The sequence below is a fragment of the Pan paniscus genome, chromosome 5 (genome assembly GCF_029289425.2).
Source record: "Pan paniscus chromosome 5, NHGRI_mPanPan1-v2.0_pri, whole genome shotgun sequence".
Taxonomy (NCBI): domain Eukaryota; kingdom Metazoa; phylum Chordata; class Mammalia; order Primates; family Hominidae; genus Pan; species Pan paniscus.
In genome coordinates this window covers 58,931,154-58,956,066 of record NC_073254.2, presented here as the reverse complement: position 1 = coordinate 58,956,066, position 24,913 = coordinate 58,931,154, and the positions used below count along the sequence as shown (strand labels likewise).

At 36.7% G+C, this 24,913-nt stretch overlaps 1 protein-coding gene across 1 annotated transcript in view; it reads right to left on the bottom strand.

Moving 5' to 3' along the window:
- Positions 1–510: 510 nt before the first annotated feature.
- Positions 511–24,913, bottom strand: part of CDC5L (cell division cycle 5 like) — a 64,444-nt gene continuing 40,041 nt past the window's right edge. The window contains exons 14-16 of the mRNA XM_034962199.3: positions 21,740–21,937; positions 5,736–5,948; positions 511–4,996 (exon numbers count right to left, since the gene is read on the bottom strand). Of these exons, the coding sequence (XP_034818090.1) occupies positions 4,892–4,996; positions 5,736–5,948; positions 21,740–21,937 (516 nt within the window). The 3' untranslated portion in view covers positions 511–4,891. The remainder of the gene's footprint in view (positions 4,997–5,735; positions 5,949–21,739; positions 21,938–24,913) is intronic.

Sequence of the window (24,913 nt, the reverse complement as noted above, 5' to 3'; positions counted from 1 at the left end):
CAGTGAGAAAGTATAAGACATGATTACAGAAGACTAAAGTCATTAATTAGCATGAAAAACAAAACAGACCCTATTAAAAGACAAAGACTCTCCAAATGGTTTGAAATACAAAATTCAACAAGGTATGCTGTTTAAGAGACAACTAAAAATTATATATGAAAGTTGAAAATAAAAGGATAGACAATTTATCATGCAAATATAAGCAAAGAAAGAAGAGAAATTCTAATAAAGAAAGTAAAATTCCAGGCAAAAGGCATAAACAAAACAAAAAGGATAGCTTTAGGCCATGAAGTCTTCCTTATGAATTGTATGTAACAGACACAAGTATTTTATACTAAATAACACTATCAAAATATACAAAGCAAAAGCTCTAGAGAAACAAATGAAATTGAGAGAAACAACTATAATCAGAGACTTTAAGAAAACACTATTCTAGGGTATCTATAACAACAATAAGAACATTAAATTTGAATAAATTGATTGAATGAATACACATTCACCTCTGTCCTATATAAACTAAATAAATCTTCATTTATAACATCCATAGAACACTTTTTAAAGATGCTAGGCCCCCAAACCTCAATAAACAGAAACTACATAAACCACATTTTTTTCCCACAAGGTAAAAATCCCACAACTAGCAAAAAAAAAAAAAAATTTAAGCCAACCATACAGATATTTTGAAAAACTTAATTATTGAACCAGAAATTTAAAACACAATGATAAACTACTTAGAAAACAAGACTACTGCATATCAAAATGGCTGGGATGTGAACATATTTGAACTTAAAGGACAGTTCAAAAGTCTTCAACACATTCATTTGTATACAAGCAAAAAATAAGCATCAGTCTCAAAAAGTCAAAAAACTACAGAAAACAAAATAATAAGCCTAAATTGAGAAATTAACATATTTTAAAACAAAATCACAATAGATAAGCCAATAAAAACACTAGTTTTCTGAACAGAAAATGTATATCCTTAACAAGTCTAGTCAAGTAAAAAGTGGTAGAATTAAGAGAAGGTAAATTTCCTAGAACTTAGAAATGGCAAAGTTAATAGAAAAGAAATTGCTATTAGAATTTTCTGCTAACAACAGATGTTTAAATTTGAACAAAATAAAAATATTTCTTAAAAAGTATACATTACCTAAATTTACTAAATAAACATAAAAGGAAGAATATATTTTAAAACAATTTTTTTAATTTAAAGTTGCTTAAATTTAAAAATAGATAACATAATAGTCACAAAAGAAACTGACAGTTATAAAGAAATTATTTCCAGAAAGCACTGTGAACTCAAAAGTTCTATAAGTACAGACTTTCAACCTTTCATGAACAAATCATTCCCATGTTATAACTGCTTAATGCACAGAAAAAGATATACAGTTATCCTATTTACTTTAGAGAGCTAGCAAAATCCCAATATCAAAATACAATAACCAGGCTGGGCATGGTGGCTCACACCCGTAATTCTAGCACTTTGGGAGGCCGAGCTAGGTGGATCACCTGAGGTCAGGAATTCAAGACCAGCCTGGCCAACATAGCGAAACCCCATCTCTACTAAAAATACAAAAATTAGCCAGGTGCGGTGGCACATGCCTGTAGTCCCAACTACTTGGAAGGCTGAGGCAGAGAATCACTTGAGCCCAGGAGGCAGAGGTTGCAGTGGGCCAAGATTGCACCACTGCACTCCAGCCTGGGTGAGAGAGCAAGACTCCATCTCAAAAAAAAAAAAAAGTACAATAGCCCAAAAGACCAATCTCACTAATGTAAAAATGTAAATTTCCTAAATAAAAGATTAGTAAATCAAATTCAAATGCGTTTCTAGGGAGGATGCATGGTTGGCCAACATTAAGTCTGCAGTCACTGTAGTGTAGTTTTTCTTTGATGTCGTTTTTTATTAGACAGCATTATGTCTCTAATATTTCAAAAAGGACTCTCCCTTGTGGTGGTTTCTTTCAGCTTTTTATCACATTTTATTTCTATCCCAAAGTTACTGAGACTTTAACATGCTTAACACAAGTTTTAACAATACCTTAATGAATGCCTTAACAACCAATACCTTAGTGAACAATACCAATGTGAATGTTATTTTTATTATTATTTTTTAATAGAGACAGGGTCTCACTATGTTACCCAGGCTAATCTTGAACTCCTGAGCTCAAATGATCCTCCCACCTTGGCCTCCCAAAGTGCTAGGATTACAGGCATGACTCACCACCCCTGGCCTCAGTGTGAATGTTAAAATAGTCACCAAAATCGCTGTATGGTGCTGGTAAAGAATCCTGAGCTTTACAGGATACTGACAAAGGATAACAGTGTGTCTGTTCACCATTTCAAGTGGCACCACTACCTGGCAAATGCATATGCAGTTTACAATGCGCCAGTTTTGAAATTTTGTAATTCCTGCCGATTTTTTTAGGCTGTAAGTATGTGAATTACTTCAAATTTTGAAAACAAAGTGAGCCTTTATTAATATTAGATCAACTTTTAAATCCATATAATTCAAGTCTACAAAAAATGCAAATAAACTATAAATCCTTTAAAATTTCTTTTAAAAATTAATCTACCTGATTCCAAGAGTGCAAAGATGATTTAATGTGGGAAAATCTATTAATATACCTCATCAAAACATCAAATGAGAACAATTATATGAATGCTTTAATAGATGCCCAAATGGTATATTGTTTAAAGTTCCAGAGCCATTTCTAATTCAAACTCTTTAAAAACTAAAAGAGAGACACTGTCTTTCAGATAAAGACTATCTAACTCCCAACAGCAAACTTAAAACTATGGACATTCCCATTAAAATAAGAAAAAAAAAATGTCTAACATCATTATTGTTAACATTGTCCTAAACATTTCAGATAACAAAACATGCAATAAAAGTGAAATAAAACTATCAGAAGAAACACTATCATTATTCACTGATGATACTGAAGTTTTTCCTAGAAAACCCAGAACTTACTGAAAAAAGTATTTGAATTAAGTGACTATACACCAGGAAAATATCAATTTATCGTCTGATAAGACTATTAAGTATATACCTATCATGTCTCTCCACATATCTCCACTACTATTACCTGGACTCTAGTTAGAATCACTATTATTTTTTTGTCTGGATCACTGCATCAGGCTCCTAATTGGACTGGCTTCCCTATCTCCAGCCTGGTGAGATTTTACACACTAAGGAGATAGTGATGTTTCTAAAACCAAATCTGATCATGTCATTCCTTTGCTTAGATCTTCTCATCGATTCTTACCATATTTAAAGTAAGATCCAAATTCCTTATTATAGCCTTATTTATGTGGCTCTATACAACGAGGTCTTATATACAGAAATGCCATTCTTGACATTCTAGCCGCATTGTCCTTTTTGTTCCTCAAACATACAAAAGAGGCTTTATGTTTGCTATTCACTCCACCTAGGATGTTCTTTCCTTGAATCTCACAAGGATAGCCCATTCTAAAATGTCAATCACATGTTATCTTAAATGTTACTTCTTTAAGAGGTCTCTTTGGCCGTGCAGCTTATAGTGGTACGGTGCGGCATAGTGCAGTGGTATAGTGGTGAGCATAGCTGCCTTCCAAGAGGTCTCTTTGATTGTCCAGTCTAAAATAGCCACTCATTCACTATCTCATAATCACCCTACTTTAATTTCCTCCACAGAATCTAAAACTCATGGTCTGATACTTTCCCTGGACATACTTAGTATCTCCTCCCCACTAATGTCACCTCCATGAGAGCAAGAACTCTGTCTTAATAACTGCTTATCTCCCAACACTTAAGTGTCTGACACATAAGAATCACCAAATAAACATTTGGATTTTAATTGTCTGTCATTCTCAAAAGACTATAAGCTCTACTAAACAAGAACTAGGCCTATTTTGTTTGTTGTTCTCTCTCTAAGACTCTGGCACAGGGTATACATTCAATATCGAATGAATGAATGAATCCCTTCCCTTCCTATAGTCCCTAGTATTCTAAGACTGGGCAAACGTTTTTGGTGATGTCAAAACATTGCTGGCCTATAATGAGCTTGTAGCCAACCGATACTGTAACTAAATCAATTTATATGAATTATATAAAATTAAATATCTCCACCTCTATCCATTCCCCAAATTCTACACTGATGTAACTGACTTCTTACGTTAAACATAGAGTTTTAAGTTTGATGGCCTTCTTGAAATTAACTTTTAAAATGCCTTTGTCAAAAAATACTTATAAGAAAATAATGGGGCAAGGAAGTTAAATCTTTTAAGCCCTGACCCATAAATTATTTAAGTAGCTGGCAGACAAGAGACCTTCTTTAAAGTGATATTTAAAAAAAAAAATTTTGAGGTACTAAAAAGTTAATCTAACTTGTCAGTGTATACAGAAATGACCACTCTTTGCTGAAACTAACAAAGCCACAAAGAACTGCCTCTTAAGTGTTTAAGATACTGCATCACCATTTTGATTACCCAAGAGTTACTCATTAAATATGACACAGAGTACATAGCTGCTGGTTTGCGGGCACTCTTAAGTATCTAATTACTTCAAACAAAAGGCTACATTCTCAATTTTTTATATTTTGTTTTTATTCAAGAGTTACTCACAGGCAGCACTTTAAAATTAGGCTTTTTAAATTAAAGGCCAAAACTAAAAAAGTTTGCAAATATGACATTACTAAAAGAATGATAGCCTTAATAATTTAAACTCTAAAATGTCCGTCCTGTGGAGTTAAGGTCTTTATACACAGAATGTGTAAGATCGATATCATTTAAAATAAACAACTGAAAAACCACAGATGGTGGGTAAATTTGTCAATGAAGATAAACATCAGTTTCAGCCTTCTAGAGTATGAAAACCGGCAATTAATTAATCCTGTGACAGAATATAAACTGTACTTCAGAATTTTGACTTTAAAGTCTCTTTCTCCAGCAGCAAATCAGCATATCTATGTTGAAGTTCCTTTTCTCTTTCTTGTTGTCGCTGAACGTCTTCTTTTAGACACTTAAAGAAAAAAAATTAAGTAATTATTTTAGATGTAACTATACTGAAAAAAATCTACAGTACTTTATTATCTTAAAAACCAGCTGAGTTAAATCATGATTCTTAAGAGTTAAATATTTCTCAAAGAGAAACAAACATATCAAATACTTTTGCTATAAAACCAGTATCACAGCCATTCTTTGATTTGGTCATATGAAATCCTGCTGCTACTTCAAATAAACAAACCACTACTGTCTTATCAATACCCACAAATGCACTTCAAGAAGCCCTGACTGCCCTTTAGCTGGACAGGAGCTATTATGCACATTTGGGAGATAAATTCAATCCAAACCTGGTCATAGGAATTTGATGGTTTGGAAGGACTAGCTATGTTCCCAGCAACATAAGGTATAAAACAAAAAGATACTGGTTTAGTTTCCCCTCACTGAGCTACATGAATGGGATGCAATTAAGTTTCAAGGGGACAAATTACAAGGGCTAAGTATTCCATTTCACAGTGTATCTACATATTGGAAACAGAAAATGAGTAAGGGAAGGCCTTTGTATCTACAACTTGCCTGGTCTATCCATCTACACAGAGGCAATTCTAGATTAGAAAGTCAAACACTTTAGGCTCTCATTTTTAAAAGCCTTACAGTACCAACTTCAGAGACAGTCTACATAGGAGAAGTAAAAGAGGACAGCCCTGATAATTCTTTGCAGCACTCTTTTTAAGCAACAGTTCAATATATAACATTACCTCTAGCCTCCGGGGAATAGCAGAATCTTCATGTTTCTTGAGTTCTTCAAAAGTGCGTAACTCCAAGTGAGCCTGTTCAATTTGGTCCCATAAGTCATTCAACTGTTTCATGAGCCCCATAGCACGAGACTGGTAACCCCCAAGCAAAATTTTCATCTTCTTTTCCATCTTTGCAGCCCTCTTGGCTTCTGTCGTCATGTGACCCCTGTTTATCTGGAGAGCAGGGGAAGATCACATCAGCATACATGAGAAAAGCAGGCTATTAAATAACAGGGCTAAAAAGGTACCATGCGTTCATGTATGTGTCTCAAAGCAAAAATACACTAGAACTCCTTATAGCTCAATTACTGTAACAAAATATCAAGCTTAAGAAGGATTTATCTTGCACCTAAAGGGTTTTATAGGTGAGTCCTAAATAATCTATAATCTATTTATAATAATTTGACCCATGATTGAACTTCAAAGAGGGCTTGAATGTCACAGTATGGGAAAAACTAATGTCTACTTTCTGAAAATGACTTCTGCTATCATTCAACGTATTTATTTTGGGACTAGCTGCAAGCCACCTTCATCATCTATATCCCAAAAATTTATTTCTGGGAGTCTGTTCACACATCAAGACCCCAACTTTTATAATTTCCATCCAAGGGCCTGCATCCTAAATCTCCTGGCTCTGGGAGCTGAGGGGTCTAGTGCAAGTCTTCCTAGATCACTAAATCCCTAGAACAAAAGAGATACTTTTAATTAAGCATGCAAGTACTTTCAGGGACTGCACCCTTTGGGGGCAGTGCAGAGAAGCAGCAAAGAATGTGAAGCTCCACATTTCTCCCTGGAAGGGGCTCATGGCACAGTCTACCAGTGGCTACTCGACAGCCTGGCTTTTAACTTGCATGGGGGAGTTAATGGGACAGTGCAAAAGTAGCCTTCTGGCAGCCTAAGCAGCAGCTGGACACTTTCCAAGCCTTTCCCCCTGGCCTGCCCCAGCAGTAACTTTAGGCCTACCAATTCCTCCTAGAAGGAGTTTGTCCACACATCAAATGCCTCAATTTGTACAGCATCCACCCAAAGGACTATATCCTAAATCTCCTAGATGTGGTAATGGAAGAGACTAGGCATATGCATGTCTCTCTAGATCAAAAAAACAAGGAGGTGGTTTTAAACAGGTGTGCAAATACTTTCTAGGGCTACACTCCCTGGGAGCAGTGAAGAAAAGAGTCTGGAACATGCAGCTCTCATTTTCTCTCCAAAAAGGGTTTATAACTGCATACTCTTCCAGTCGCTACTTGACAGCCTGGCCTCTAACTTGCATCAGAGAGCTAATGGGGGAGACAAACAGTACCCCTCAGGCAGCCTGAGCAGGAACTTGGCATATCCTGAGCCTTTCCCCCAGCACATCCCACTGATAATTCCAGGCCTACTCATTCTTCCTAAAAGGAGTTTGTCCACAGACTGAGTGCCACACTTTTATAGCTCCACACAGACAAGGGACTGTACCCTTCACAACCTAAGCTCTGGAAGTGACAGGGCTTTGCATTCCTGAATCTCCCTAAACCACAGAAAACAGAGGTGGACATACTACAAGCCCACTTCCAGCAGATATCTCCCCAGGATCGTAGAGTGCAGCCACAACACAAGCATAGGCATTTGCCACAGAGACGGCTTAGTGTAGAAAGAGTGGAAGAATCAAGCACTTGACTTCAACATGATGACAGAAGGAACTAGGACACATACCCAACACCTCAACCTTCCCAGCTACATCTATGCATCTGGCTTCTGCCTTACTGATCACAGGGTACTAATGGAATATGGCACCAAGAATAGAGACAACAGTCTGAACAAATACAAAGATTTAAAAGGTATCTTAAAATCTCTAGCTGGATGGATTGGTGAGATCCTTCTGCTACACAAGGCTAAGAAGACTGAGAGAGGCAGTTGTCTCATGTAATGCACAGAAACCAACACAGAGAGAGTCAAGAACGATTAAGAAATAGGAAAATATATTCCAAAAAAAAAAAAAAGCAACAAAATAAATCAACAGAAACCAACTCAAGTGAACTGGAGATATATGATTTACCCAACAGGAAATTCCAAATAATGGTCACAAAGATGCTCACCGAGGTCAAGAGAGCAATGCAAGAACAAACTAAGAACTTCCACAAAGAGACAGAAAATATTAAAAAGTATCAATGAGAAAACATAGATCTGAAAAATACCAAAACTGAACTGAAAAATTCAATATAGGGGTTTGACAGCAGACTAGATCAAGCAGATGAAAGGATCAGTAAACTACAAGACAGGTCACTGGAAACCATCTAATCTCAGGAGCAAAAAGAAAAAATAATGAAAAAGAGTGACTTAAGAGACTTATGGGACACCATCATGGAGAACAACTTATGCATTATCATGTGCCAGAAGGAGAAAAGAACAACTAACATATTCAAATAAATAATGGCAGAAAAATTCCCAAGGCTGGGGAAGGAAATGGAAAGCTAGATCCAGGAAGCCCAAAAGACACCAAATAAGATAAATTCAAAGAGACCCACCAAGACACATCACAATTAAAATGTCAAAAACTAATGGCAGAGTATTGAAAACTGCAAGAAAAAAGCATATCACCATGTATAAAGGAACCTCCATAAGACTATCAGATAATTTCTCAGCAGAAACCTTTCAGGCCAGAAGGGAGTGGGATGATATATTTAAAAATAGAAAAAAAAGAAAAGAAAAGAAAAGGAAGGAAGGAAAAGAAAAGAAAAGAAGGAAGGAAGGAAAAGAAAAGAAAGAGAGACAGGGACAGGACAGGACAGGGCAGGAGAGGAGAGGAGAGAGAAGAAAGAAAAAGAAAGAGAAGAAAGAGAGAGAAAAAACTGCCAACCAAGAATACTATACCCAGCAACCCTGTATTTCAAAACCAAATGGATGATAAAGACGTTTTCAATCAGAAGCTAACTTTATCACCACTAGACCTGCCTTACAGGAAATGCTAAAAGGAGTTCTTCAAGCTGAAGGAAGAGAACACTAATTAATAACATGAAAATTTATTAAAGTATAAAACTTTTTTTGTATATTTTGGATATTAACCCCTTATCCAGGTCAGGGCATGGTATATACATTGTCATATCCAAACATTCTAATACTCTAATGGCAGTGAGTAAATCAATTATATCTCTAGTATAAAGGTTAAAAGGCAAAACTATTAACAACTGAAGTGCAACAATTTGTTAAGGGAATAAATATTATATAAAAATTTTAAGTATAACATCAGAAACACAAAATATGGGAGAAAGGGGTGTAAAAGTGTATGGTTTGTGTATGCAATTAAAATTAAGTTGTTATCAACTTAAAATACCCTGTTATATAAGCTGTTTTATGTAAGCCTCAAGTTAACCACAAAGCAAAAGTCTGTAACAGACAGACAAGAGATAAAAAGATAAAATCCAAAGCATACCACTACAGAAAGCCATTAAGACACACACACACACACACACACACACACACACACACACAACATACACACACACACAAGCAAGAGAGGAGGAATAGAACAAAGGATCTATAAACAGAAAACAATTGGCACTGGTTAAGTCCTCACCTATCAATAATTACTCTGTAAATGGATTACATTCCCCAGTCAAAAGGCATAGAGTAGGCCAGGCATGGCGGCTCATGCCTGTAATCCCAGCACTTTGGGAGGCCGAGGTGGGTCTATCATGAGATCAAGAGATCAATACCATTCTGGCCAACACAGTGAAATCCCGTCTCTACTAAAAATATAAAAATTAGTCGGGCATGGTAGTGGGCGCCTGTAGTCCCAGCTACTCGGGAGGCTGAGGCAGCAGAATAGCTTGAACCCAGGAGGCAGAGGTTGCAGTGAGCCCAGATCGCACCACTGCACTCCACCCTGGCAACACAGGGAGGCTCCGTCTCAAAAAAAAAAAAAAACAAAAAAAACAACAACAACAACAAAAAAAGAACAAGACCTTACAAAGTGCTGGGATTACAGGTGTGGGCCACCACTCCCGGCCTGGATAAGGGGTTAATATTCAAAATATACAAACAAACAAAAAAATTCAAACTACTCAATAAAAAACAAGTAACCCTATTTTTAAAATGGGGAAAGGACCTGAATAGACATTTCTCAAAAGACGACATACAAGTGGTCAACAGGTACATGAAAAAAATGCTTAACATCTCTAATCATCAGAGAAATGCAAATCAAAACCACAATAAGGTATTACCTTACACCTGTTAGACTGGTTATTTAAAAAAATGAAAAACAGTATGTGTTGGCAAGGGATGTGGAGAAAAGGGAACCCCTGTTCACTGTTGGTGGTATTGCAAATTAGTACAGCCGTTATGGAAAACAGTATGGAGGTTCCTCAAAAAACTGAAAACAGAATTATCATTCAATCCAGCCATTCCACTTCTGGGTATACATATCCAAAGGAATTGAAATCAGTATGTCAAAGAGATGTCTGCACTTCCACGTTCTTTACAGCATTATCCACAACAGCCAAGATACGGATTTTTAAAATATGGTATACACATACAACGGAATACTATTCAGTCTTTAAAAAACAGGAAATCCTGTTATTTGCAACAACAGATGGACATAGAGGACATTCTGCTAACTATGATAAGCCAGGCACAGAAAGCTAAATACCATATGATGTAACTTGTATATGGAATCTAGAAATGTTAATCTCATAGAAGTAGAGAGTACAATGGTGGCTACCAGAGGATACTGGGGTAAAGGGTAGATAGGGAAAGGGGAGATGTTGGTCAAAGGTACAAAGTTTCAGTTAGACGGAAGAATAGGTTCTGGTGATCTATTACATAGCATGGTAATCACAGAATCATGTTTATTTCAAAATAGCTAAAAGAAGGGATTTTTAGGCTGGGCATGGTGGCTCACACCTGTAATCCCAACACTTTGGGAGGCTAAGGTGGATGGATCACTTGAGGTTAGGAGTTCACGACCAGCCTTGCCAAGATGGTGAAACGCCATCTCTATTAAAAATACAAAAATTAGCTAGGCAAGGTGGCACACGCCTGTAGTCCCAGCTACTCCAGAGGCTGAGGTGGGAGAATCGCTTGAACCCAGGAGGCAGAAGTTGCAGTGAACCTAGATCACACCACTGCACTCCAGCCTGGACAACACAGCAAGACTCCATAGCAAAAAAAAAAAAAAGGATTTTAAATGTTCTCTCCACAAAGAAGTGGTATGTATTTGAGGGGATTAATATGTTAATTAGCTGATTTAATCACTTCACATATGTGTATGGAAAAAATCACATCTTACTCCATAAACATATGCAATTATTATTTGTCAATTAAAATAGAACTTTTAAAAATATGGCCAGGTGCAGTGGCTCACAACTGTAATCCCAGCACTTTGGAAGGCCACGGTGGGCAGATCACCTGAGGTCAGGAGTTCGAGACCAGCCTGGCCAACATGACAAAACCCCCATCTCTACTAAAAATACAAAATTTAGCCAGGCATGGTGGTGCACACCTGTAGTCCCAGCTACTCGGGAGGCTGAGACAGGAGAATCACTTACACGCAGGAGGTGGAGGTTGCAATGAGCCAAGATCAGGCGACTGCACTCCAACCTGAGCAACAGAGCAAGATTCCATCTCAAAAAAAAAAAAAAAAAAAGTCTAAGTCAAGCCCATGGGAGGTGGAGGCAGGGGAGTAACACTGCGTGTATGTGCCTTACAAACATGAGATGGATCTAAAATTAATTTAAATGAAGAAGCTCCTTTAAAACCATTCATTTCTTCAGATTTTTATAAAAGTTAAGCTTTTATTCCTCTGCAATTTACTTGAACAATAAATTCATGAAAACTGTTAATGTCCTTTATAAATGAACCTCTGATAAATCAAACCAAGTTCCATGGCAATGATTATATGTCTCCTAAGGGAGTTAGGATATACTGGTTGAAGGCAGGCAGCACAGTACAGTGGGGTTAAGAGTGAGTCACTCTTACAACCCAGCATTGCCGCCCAGCTGTTTTGAGCTGATGCAAGTTATTTAACCTATGTGTCTCCATTTCTCCATCAGTAAAATGGCAGTCATTGCTACAAGTTGTTATGAAGCTTAAATAAGATCATAGACATAAAAAGCCTCAGCTGTCCAGTGCCTGGCACAGAATAAGCAGTCAACAAATGTCAGGTCTGATTACCATTATTATTTTCCAGATACTAAGAGTTCAAACATTTTGCTCTTTTCCCTAACAACTAAGGGAGTAAAAGGATGAGGCTTTAAAAGCTTCATTAAAATTCCAACTTCAATATAAGTCTATGTGGACCCTTTCCTGGAAACACAGCAAGGAAAAACAGCTGGTCCTTCTTTTAAGTGAGGAGTTTGCCCCTTGTGGACCACAAGACCAAACAACACACACTGGACCTCTGTCCTACAGTGTAAAAATAGCGTTAGAACATGGACTCGTGGTGCTTCCCAACTCTATGGGAAGATTTTCTAACCCTGAAGTTCAAATGAGGTGAAGGAAGTATCTAAGTAATTCCACTCCCAGTATTTCCCAAGAGAAATGAAAACATGTCCACACGAAAACCTGTACACGAATGTTCATAGCAACATTATTCATAATAGGTAAAAGTAGAAGCAACCCAAATATCCATCAACTGATAAATGGATAAATAAAATTTGGTATTATCCACACAATGGAATGGTACTCAGCCATAAAAAGAAATACTAATATATACTACCACATGGATGAACTTTGAAAACATTATGTTAAATAAAAGAAGCCCGTCACAAAAGACCACATATTACATGATTCCACTTATGTGAAATATCCAAAATAGGCAAATCTATTGATACAAAAGGTAGATTAATGGTTTCCTAGGGGTGAGCAGGTTGGGGGGAATGAGGAGTAACTGCTGATACAGAATCTCTTTCTGAGGTGATGTAAATGTTCCAATAATGGTTGCACAACTATGTCAATTTACTAAAAGCCACTGAACTATACACTTTAAATTGTCTTAACTTTATGGTATGTAATTTATATCTCAGTAAGGATATTATAAAAATAAGGTATACAAGGAGTAGAAACATTACCTCCACAGGAGAAAAAAAAATTCCTCATCTTCAATTCTTCTGGATACAAAATGCAAAAATACTTTTCCCCAGAAATCAAAAGCAGTACTTTCTAAGTTCTAGAAAGGCGGTAGTGGGATGGAGTTAGAGTTTAAAAAAAAAAAAAAAAAGACAAAACTTCCACCACATAAATTTTACAACACCATCAAGGAAAGAAGACAATAATTTGTACTCACTCTCTTCCACTTCAAATATTTCTGGAGTATGTCTTTTTACGCCAGTGGTTTTCAACCACAGCTAAACTTCAGAATTGCCAGTGGAGTTTTTAAAATCTACCAGCACCAGTGCCCTAACTCCAGAGACTCTGATTTAAATGGCCTCAGATCTTTGTGTCCTTAAAAACTCCCAAATGATTCTAACAGGCAATTAGGATGTCAAACTCTGTTTCAGCCAGAGTCATTACACAAGCTAGGTATCAGTTGTTTTCTCAACTATATCTACCAAAGAGTCCTCATTTCCAATAAGATATGAACAACTAAATCCATCAAGTTACATTCAAGTTCCTTCTTCTATAATTTAACATGTTCAGCCAGGCAACAGTGGTTCACACCTGTAATCCTAGCACTTTGGGAGGCCAAGGCAGGTGGATCGCTTGAGCCCAGGAGTTCGAGACCAACCTGGACAACAGAGTGAAACACTGTCTCTCAAAAAATACAAAAATTAGCCAGACATAGTGGCACATGCCTGTGGTTCCAGCTACTTGGGAGACTGAGGCGGGAATCACCCAAGCCTGAGAGGTTGGAGGCAGCAGTGAGCCATGATCGCGCCACTGCACTCCAGCCTGGTCAACAGAGAAAGACCCTGTCTCCAAAAAAGTAAAACAATTCAGCATGTTCTAAGAATACCCATTATTACATACTCCAATCACATTTGGATTCAAACACACATTCCAAAACCTTAACAGCAAAGAATTTCAAATTAATACATATAATGCTTTTTAAAAATTAATCATACGAATTAACATTTTCATTGATAACTCAGCTATACACTATGTTCCATGGATAGTCCATTTCCAGTTTGGTTTTACAGCATAATACCTATACTCAGAAACTGCTTAATTAGTCATCAAGGTACGTTTAGTATTATCAGTACCCATCAGTACCCTGTATCTTGGAATTACCTCACCTCATCCAATGGAGTCATTTCTTATTCTCAAACCATCAGAGATTTTAAAACTTCAAAGTTGTTAGCTTTCATTTAATGCCAACAATTTTATTTCATTTAGCTCAAGCTTTGTAAGTCTTCTGGCTCAAATATTGCGCTAAGGTTCCAAGCAAATATGGACATAAATTGTACAAAAATTAACTTAAGCACAGAAAAAAATTAATTTAGCCAAATAACTATATAGTCATTAAACGTATAAAGAAGAAATGGACTACAGCTTTTAATATTCAAGTTGAACTTAGTTATCTTACGCCTGTCATTTGATTATTAAAACACGAAGGAGGGTATCTGCATGCTTTGTAAAATGCTCAATCTATGACTGCTCAATATGCTTTAAGAGGAAAAATCCTAACCTACAGTTTCTGGTCTTTTTCAAGCCAATAAACCTCAAGCATGAAATGTACATGCATACAGGGACAGGACTAGCTTAAATCAGCCCAGCTCCTCCCAACACCCATCCACACACAGAAACAACACTGAGGTACAAGACAGTATAAAACTTTATTTCCTAAAATTCAAAGAAAAAGGGAAAATCAGACTCAGATTTAACCAGTCAGATTTCTAAATTAATTTTTTAAAACAAGCACTAGCAACTGCCCTGATGGACACCTTACTTTAGAAGCCACCACACTGTGCTTTAAATATGTACTGACAAAAAATTTCTAATAGTCTTAAATAAAATGAAGTTCACTATCACTGATAGGAATTTAAAGTAGACCGACACTTGATATAATTAAAGCTGACTTGATCAAATATGAAAGGGTAAACTTCAATTCAAAGCAGGAAATTAAGAATATATCCACATACAAATCGGTAGGAAGGCCAAGCTGACAAATTTCACGCACCGTAATTCTATTTCATAATACGGTATCTAAAATTTGCTTCAAAATAATAGCGGAAGGGGGGATAACAGGGGAAACAAGAGTGGCTATGATTGATGACTGTCATAGCTGGGTGAGAATACATGAGGATTCATTATACCAGTATACTCTGGGGTACATTTGAAAATTCTTTCAAGATTTTTTAAAAGTCAAATTCAATATTGTATCTACTCTAAAGGCTACTTTCTCAAGACCATACACCACAAACCATGAAACATCAATGTAGTGAAATATAATGAGACGTTAAAATTTACAAATATGTCAACTATTTCAACACACCAAAATGTATACATGAAATGTTAGATTAAAATCCACAATGATGTAAAATCTATTTACGCTAACCAAAATCTGAGTTTTAAGCTACACTCAGTACAACAATCTCTCTCCTAAAATCAGCCCATGTCTCAAATTTCAGACATTCCTCAAAATTTACAGAATATAAAAACTTAGCCACCCGATTGTTTAAAGTGAGGTTAGTTCCTAATACCTCATAGTATCAAACCAAGTATAATCCAATTTAGGTAACTCTAAGGGTGTTATAGACTTGAAGAGACATGGGAGGAGAATTCCCATTTACTAAAACCTGCTATTTGCTAATCATACAGTATCTCATTTAATCTTATCTTATCTCAAACTCATGCTTCCATCAAATAAAAACAATTACTCGGCTGGGCACGGTGGCTCACACCTGTAATCCCAGCACTTTGGGAGGCCAAGCTGGGTGGATCACTTGAGGTCAGGAGTTCAAGACCAGCCTGACCCATGGTGAAACCCGTCTCTACTAAAATACAAAAATTAGCCGAGCGTGGTGGCAGGCACCTGTAATCTCAGCTACTTGGGAGGCTGAGGCAAGAGAATTGCTTGAACCCTGGAGGCAGAGGTTGCAGCGAGCCAAGATCGTGCCATCGCACTCAGCCTGGGCAACAGGAGCAAAATTCTATCTCAAAAAAAAAAAAAAAAAAAACTATTACTCACCCAATTTTACAGATAAGGAAATGTGAGACCCAGAGAGGTTAAGTAGGGCACAACTGCATGGCATCATCCCCTGGTGGCTGTGGCCTAGGGCAAGCCACAAAGCCACTCGGTGATGATGCCAGCAGTTGTGCCCTACTTGAAAGTCCAATACACTGGTCACACCACTGCTGATAAACTGAATGTCCCCCTCCTTGGCTCAGCCCCCTGAAATGCAAACATGCCTGAAAAAATTTAAGCTGTGGAAATGAATGGCTTAAATTTCACCAGACAGCTCCCCGAAAAATAAATTATTCTAGACACATGTAAACAAGAAATAAGACCTTAATTAGCAATTCTGCCCATCATTCTTACCCTGATTTAGACTCTCACCTACATGTACCCACTTATAAGAATTTTGACACCTGAGAAAAGCTTTTACTTTCTTCAGTTTGTATTTTAAAATTCTAAATTCTTTTATTAACAAGCTATAAAACTATAAGAAAACAAATATCTCTCAAAAAAATTATACAGAAAAAAAGGTTCCACTTACCACCTTTTTAGAAGTAGGGTGGAATATAACTAGTGTTTAATCATATTTACAACTATTAAATGAAAAATGTAGAATATGATCCCAGTTTAGTTTTAAACACCTTCATCCAAACATTAAAAAAAAAAAAAAAAAGATATATGGGAGTATGGGGGGGGGGGGGGCAGGGTGCATATATACACCACAATGTTTAAGGTGATTATGTCTGGATAGTAGGTTCCTTTTCTTATGTTTTCTACTTCTTTTAAAACTTCTACAAAGCACAGGTATTATTTATAGAAAGATGCCTAGAAATGTTATTTTTTTAAATGCATAGAAGAGAAACTGTCTAAAAAAGACTGGCCAGAGACCAATGGAAAACTGATGGTCCCCAGGAGATGAATCAGTGGAACCATAAGTGTTTCCTCGGGTCATTACAAAAGGGAGCTGTATGGGACTTATGAAAGTGTAACTGTTACTTTCAAGCTCACTAAGTTTGTTAAGGTTACTAAGCTTAAGTAATTCCAAAATAAACACATTATCCTTGGGTCTCCAATACTGTCTTCAGTAAAAGTCCGTTACAGTGAGGTTCAGAAACATTAAGAGCACCCCTCACTGAAACTCTTGCTTGGGGGCCCAGAATATAACCTTATACCACTGGAAAAACAGGTTTAAGGATACCCAAAATAAACAGGCAGTCAATGGGAGCTCCACTTCCCAGTCCATCAATCAGCAATATGATCCCATATAATAGTCAAGATGTGGTTCAATCACCAAAACATTTGCAAACAACAGGAGTCTATGAGTGATTCTCCTTTAATCTCTACACCAATTACCAGCATTTTTATCAGTGAACCTTCTCTACTCTGATGAGATGCAGGTCCAAGGAAGTAATTATTGTTTGCATCTATGAGTTAGCAACCATCAGATTGCATCCCTGAAAAGCATGCTAACCAGGAAGGCAAAACCTTACTAAAAACCTTTATAAGGACAGTAATACATGAACAAAGCAATACAAGAGCACTGTACATCTGCATACATTAAGAAGTGAAACACGTAAACTGCATAAAACAAATTCAATTCATGTTGAGGTATAACAGAAGCAACCTGGTTGTATCAGGATGTCTGTTCCAGCTCATAAAGTTCTTACCAGAGACAACTACGAAATCTGTCAGTGCCTATAAGGGTCATAGCAAAGAACAGAATTTGGGAAAGAGAGAGTATTCCAAAGTACTGTGAATTCCTCTCCTGTACCACAAGTCACTTCCCCCACCTCTACACAAGGCAACATAAGCATAAACCTGCTGATATCTGACAACATATAGCACTCTACCCAGAACTGTCTACTAACTAAATCCTTGCCCTAAGTTTTCCCTCTTTAAAGTATTAAGGAAATTTTTTCCTGTGTAAAAATATCTGACTTTATAATGAAAATCACTGAGAAAATGAGATCTACTGTGCAGCCAATTTTGCAGAAATATAACCTTCAGACAAGTCAGGGGTCCTCATAAGAGCTACAAGTACACTGAGAAGGATTTTAAGTGTGTTATCTGTGTTCTTTAAGTTACTTTACTTCTAAGAAGTCAATGTTATATAATATTTCTTGACTACAGTTGACTGTGCCAGTAAATTACAGGGAGAAGTAGTATTACTTCTGGACCTACTTTCTATCTCTAAGGAAAGCCTTTCCATTTTTACAGCTAACATGACAAAATCCACTTTTCAGCCAAACTTCCTCAACACAGCAGTTTAGATACTATTTCAAATACTATTAAATTTAACGGCATGCCTAAATTCAGACTTCTCATTTCACTTTTGCACCCACTGGAAATTATTTCACTCAAAATAATTATGTCTTCAGATGATTTCCTATTTCCACTTAAAGTAGAAACAAATTAGAACACTTAAAATTCTATTTGCACTTCCCAAATACAGTAATGACTCATTTATCTGGCATCATCAGAAAACGAGGTTCTCCACACATTAAGCATTTTCCAGGTAACTGAAGCCCACAAACACAGAGAACTTGTCTGCCTTGTTCCTTGCTGTTATCCCCAGGACCTAGAACAGTATCCAGTACGTGGTAGATAGGCAGTAATAATTACCGAATGTGTGAATAAATAAAAGTACTAAAGCTCTTTTATTTTTAACCATTTGTGAAAATGTTTCCTACACTGAATTATAGCCATCCCGCCCTTTTAAAAAAACATGACACTGAAAAGAAATAAAGTTTTTCTTATTAATTTGGGATACCACTATAAATAGCAATCACTTTACTCCCCTACAATGTATCTTAGTGTCTTTAAAGCTATTAAAATACACTGGGCTTTTTGCCACCATGTAAAAATGGACTCAGCATGGTATGCTCTCATAACTTTTCCTTTCCTTATATTAACTGTCATTGCTGTGTTTGCTCTTGCTGTCTTATTTTACACACAAAAGTCTGGCAAGGTTCTAAACTCAATTCTGCCTCCAAAGCAGAATAAAATACACGGACTTGGTTACAATTCAGAAGTCTTTTCCACTTATTTCTGAACTGTAACTACATTCTGATTCTATTTAGTTAACAAACTCCTTGCACACACACATCCTCTACCACATTCTACATAAAACCTAAGATGGTTCTATTAGTTTTAAATGAGTATCTTAAGGATTTTCACTTAAGTGCTAAGTTTCAAATATTAATCATGAGTAATGAATGGCTCAAAGACTACCTCCAATATAAACCTCAGGGCATTTTTTTTTTTAATCCATTCAGGAGACACCAGCCACGACAAAGCTGGACTTCATCTTGCTTGATAGGCAGTGATAGGGCCATAATTTAGATTCACGGTTCCAAAGTTCATGGCAGCAAAAATCAAACACACTGGCAGCCATGGCATACAGTGCTTACAGAGAAGGGCTTATCTCCTGAACCTAAGAGTGGAAAGGATAATTTAAGTATAGCATTTAGTTTATACAATATAACTGGAGTTCCTGCCCCACAACAAACTTTGAATAATGTTTATAATTTAGCAATCAACTGAAATGAAAGAATTACCACAATTGAAATAAAATATTTATGTATTTCAAACCAATAGAACTGTGTCTTCAAAAACTAAAACAAGCTAAAAGAAACCTAGTTCTGAATTAGCGATGGATACAAATAAAATGGGGGTTTGTTTATTCAAGTCTTTGAGCTGCTTTTCTTTTTTTAAAAGATTTCATGAACTTTCATTTGAAATAAGCACAGTTTACCAAATTAAAGGACTTGATTAAGTATTCTTTAAAAGTAACTAGCTGGGTAAACAATAAAGTAAGTTATCCAAGAGTCAAGAAAAGAAAAATGACTTCAGACTGCTTTATGAATATTCTCCAAAATCACCAATCCTTCAACAAAAATAGTTCAACGGAAGATTTCAGTTCCTGGTACTGAACTGAACAAAGAGAACCACATGTTTTTAATGGTTGCTCATAAACGACCCAAATAAATCTCCAAAAGAACAGGAGTGGTTCTTTCTGTATTTTTCCCTTTAAAATTCATAAGACCAATTCAACACAGAAATAAAAATTACTATACTTTATGGCACCACTCACTGTGTGACACATTTATTTGCTGTCATGAAAGTTAGTACCTCAACAAAGTAAATGAGATTTAGGGAGAAAAAAATTTTCTACCATTTAAAAAAGCACAAAATGTTCTTGCCATTTGTGGCAAAAAGAGTTTACCCACCTCAAATGAGAAGATTTTCATACTAAGTAAGAAACCTAAGTATTTATATATAAATAATACAAAGAAGCTTTCCAAATAGCTTTTCAATCAATGATGATGCTGACCTTAGATCACAATTACACTGCTAACTACCATTTATAAGAAATGAAGCCTACACAACAAAAAAATGTAACTTACAATTTAACCACTGATGTTCTATTTTCCCTGGCTTTAACACTGAACCACAACACAGAGCAACAGCACACCCTGCTGGAAGTTGGTAATACAAATAATTAGCAGCACTGAACTAAGATTTTACCCAAGATGAGAATTACTTCAGAACCAGTCATTTCTCACTGAGAAAAAAAGAGGTTCACAGGCATTAACCATCAGCTACCTATATATATGTGATCTTAATGGTTAAATTAAAACTCAGAATAACTCAAATTAAAAGATACTGCTTTTTCCTGCTCATTTCCTCAGCCCCATACAGCCCCAACCACCCCAAGTGATTTTACTATTTCTGGCTTTAACCCTAAATAAAAATATTTTCAAATGCACTTTTTGTAAAGAGAAACTGGTAATCACATAAAAGAGGAAACCAAGACGATTTTCTGTATATGACTGCCTGAAGTACCCCTTCTCTCCCACCCCACCTTGGCCTTAGAAATGCCCCTAAAGATTACCATTAAAAATGCACAAGGCATAGCCGGGCATGGTGGCTCACGCCTGTAATCCCAGCACTTTGGGAGGCTGAGGTGGGTGGATCACGAGGTCAAGAGATCAAGACCATCCTGGCCAACATGGTGAAACCCTGTCTCTACTAAAAATACAAAAATTAACTGGGCGTGGTGGGGCGTGCCTGTAGTCCCAGCTACTAGGGAGGCTGAGGCAGGAGAATCGCTTGAAACCAGGAGGTAGAGGTTGGAGTGAGCCAAGATTGCACCACTGCACTGCAGCCTGGCAACAGACTGAGACTAGGTCTCAAAAAAAAAAAAAGAATGCACAAGGCAGCCTGGTGGTCTGTGAACCACAATTTACATGCCATTGGCAAAATGCCTACACAGATTCTGGAATTCAAAATATGCAAACTATATTAAGAAACCACATGTCCTGAAACTGCATCTAGTATGTTTTCAACATTTTCACAGACATGAAAAATCATGGAAGCCACTATCTAGATAATCCAGCTCTGCCCTCCCTAACTCAAACTCACAGTAATCCAAGGATGAACAGAATTGTATTTAAGTTTTGTAAATGTACTCTCTTTGCTATAAAAAGAAAACTCCTCGTTACTGCTGAGATTCCTCTTTAGAGAAAACAGGCTATGCTAGCAATCACCTGCCTGTTCTGAGTGACTAGTATTGGCTTCTTGGCTCCTTGCTCCCACATCTAAAGGTTCTGATTGACCTCTGGTCAACTTGCAGGGCACTCTTTAGTCATGAAGGCCAACAATTCTTTAAAAAAAAACAAAAACAAAACAAACAAACAAAAAAAACAATGAACAAGGCCAAGAAGATCCAACACTTAAGTATAGTTTTCTCCAAGAACTAAAAAGGCAATAAGCACCTCAGGTGTATTTTTCTGAGATTGTCTTCAGTGGCATTATTTAGTTCATTATCTCAATCAAAGTACATTTAAAATTAAAATTTTAAAAGGATACCAACCTCGAGCCTCTTTTCAAGTGATTCAATTCTGTCCTTTTTACTAGCCAGATTGGCCCGTGTGTAGCGGCTCTGCCCAGGAAGATATAAAACTTGACTGTAGCATTCTTCCCACACCTGGTTATAAGCTTCACTTGAGAGCTCTCCATGGCTCATTCCTTGTTTAACCACTTCCATCTCCTGCACCAAAACATCCTGGGCCTGTTTACAATAATAATTTCAATAAGTTTAAGTACTACAGACACTTGCCATATCCAGAGAGCTTTAGAAGACTAATTTTTTCCCTCATGCCTTGAGTCAAAGCCAAGATGTGGTTGGTTGTTTTTTGGAAGGGTGGATAACAATACCTAGGAAAAATAGCTTAAGAAGCCTTTGAGTCAATGCAGACTGCTTTTTAAAAATCAAGCATCCATGTTTCCTCAAAAGTATAAACATCCTTTGTTTTCACTCACTATAACAGCAGCTATCATTTCTCAGGTACCTATTATGTGTGTAAGAAACTAGGTTTAAAAGTTTTACCTACATTATATCCAAAGATCACAATCACCTTACAAATTAGCCAATATTAACCTCATTTAAAAGCTAATGAAATTTGGCCAGGCACGGTGGCTCCCTCCTATAATCCCAGCACTTCGGGAGGCTGAGGTGGGCGGATAACGAGGCCAGGAGTTCAAGACTAGCCTGGTTAACACAGCAAAACCTCGTGTCTACTAAAAATATAAAAATTAGTAGGACGTGGTGGCACATGCCTGTAATCCTAGCTACTCAGGAGGCTGAGGCACAAGAATCCCTTGAACCCAGGAGGTGGAGGCTGCAGTGAGCTGGGATCGTGCCACTGCACCCCAGCCTGTGCAACAGAGTGAGACTCAGTCTCAAAAAAAAAAAAAAGCTAATGAAACTAAGGCTCATAGAGATTCAACCACTTGTTAAGACCACATCGTTAGTAGCAGATAAGGCAGAATACAAATGGCACCACTGGGTGTGCCCCTTCCACTCTCCCACTCCACCGTGTGTGCAGGACCTCACGTGATGGTAAAGGGGAGCTAGGCATCTTTTTGTCACATGGCATTTTTCTCATCCTGAAGGAATGCCCTGACATTGCCAGATAATGAGACTGGGGCACGAATTAGATGATAGATCATAAACCAGTTTAGTTCACTACTAAAGAAAATAGTGTAAAATGACAGAATGAGAGGGAAAGCTGGACAGGCCTGGGTTCAGATCACAGCTTTACCATTGAAGCAGCTCTTTGAGCTTGCTTAATTTATCTGAGCCCATTTCTCAGGGCTTTTTCAGCCTGGAAAGCTGAAAAACAGCTTTCCAAGCAATGATGATGCTGACCTTAGATCAGATGTGTTTGTTATTAGGATTAAGTGAACAATATACTATAGAGCCTAGCCCAATGCCAGACACACAGAATTCCATAAGCATATGAATTTTTTCCCAGCCCTTTGCTTCATGGCTTATGAAAAACTGGGAACCACCTTCTGTGCCTTACAGAAGGCTTTCAGTCTTTCCGGTAATAATGAAAATAAACACATCAAAATCTACAAAATCAAGAGAAATGATTGATAAACAAAAAATTTTAACAAAGGAAATGGAAAATCATCTCTATAGAAGAAAAAATGGACACTTAATACCTTAAGGGAAATAATGGAAACAAATCAATTTTAACATATCTTAAAGTATATTAAAGAAAAAGAAAATCTGACAGTTTATTAAAAGAGAAATGCTATTTCACTCTGAAACTGCACACAGTAAAAATTTACAAGTTCAGATCTTATAATCATTACGAGAGAATATGGCTAAGTTATCTTTAAACTATCCATAAATAATCTGCTAACTAAATAGCTGCTTCAAATTCTTTTTGGAACAAAGAGAGATATACACAGATAACATATGAGAGAATATTTAAGCTACTTTGTTTCAAACAATTACAAACCAATACTTAGAATTATTATTTTTCAAAAATTGTGTTAGGGTTTACCCTCTACAGAATCTCCAAAAGCAACAATGTGATCCTTGTTTTAGGTTTCCATACATACAATTTAGGAAAATTTATTTCCTAAATTCCTCTTCCCCTCATATTTTCACTTTAAAAAGAGGAAACTGTGCAAGTATCAATTTCGTAGCCTGATTCTCAATCCCAGTTCAATGATTAAATGTGCTCGACAGAGTAGGCAACTCAACAGATGTTAGTTTCCCTACTGCACTTACTAAAAAATGAGTGACTCAGTTATTCTGAAATCAGGGACAAGTTGTTGAAATATAAATCGAAACCCTCCTTCCTTTCTCTATTTTCTAAAAATCCTATAATAAATATGTATTACTTATGCAATAAAGAAAACACAAAGAAAGAAATTGTGAAAAGCGAAGAAAGAGGAAGAATGCAGGAGAGAAGACAGGAGAGTTTGTAAGAATCTTGTTTGTTTTATCCTAAGTATACAGCAGCTCATTCCAAATCCATAGGTCTATCACTGCTCCTCAGGGCTGAAGGCTAAAGAAAAAAAGACTTTTAACCTAATGACTAATGACCACTCTGCTTCCAACTATGAGACCCACTGTATCTTCTTATACAATTATGGAGATTTCTATTTACAATCACAGTTGTTTGCTCTGTCAAAACAGAAGGAATAAAATGCATATAGAAGAAAAGACCAGATACAGACTTCATACAAGAAATCATTTCTTCATGTCCTTATCCAAAAGAGTAGGGGGAAATCATGTGAGGGGAATATATTCAGTAAAAAAAATACTTCCTTCCTTTCAATAGGTAAAAGGTTTAATCTATAAACATTTTTATATTAGTCTCTCTCACCTCTTCATATTATTCTAAATAAGTGATGTTTAAATACTAAAGGCATCTAATTTTTATTCAGAGATAGCAAAGCTGAATACAGAAAACGGCAACTGTAACAACTGTCAACGAAGCCATTAATACCCATGAACCAAAAACACCCTGGCGGTGTTTATTTGCTAAAGGTCTATCACACTGAACACGGGGGATGGAGGTATTTAAAGCATGTCCTTTTCATAACACTTAATCTAAACATGCATCTCCTAATCATACATTTCAGTTGTTTATGAATACCAACAGGGAAAAATAAGTTCATTATTTGTCCATGATACACAGCACCTAACAACTACCTAAATCTCAAGAAGAAATATTCCAGCTCA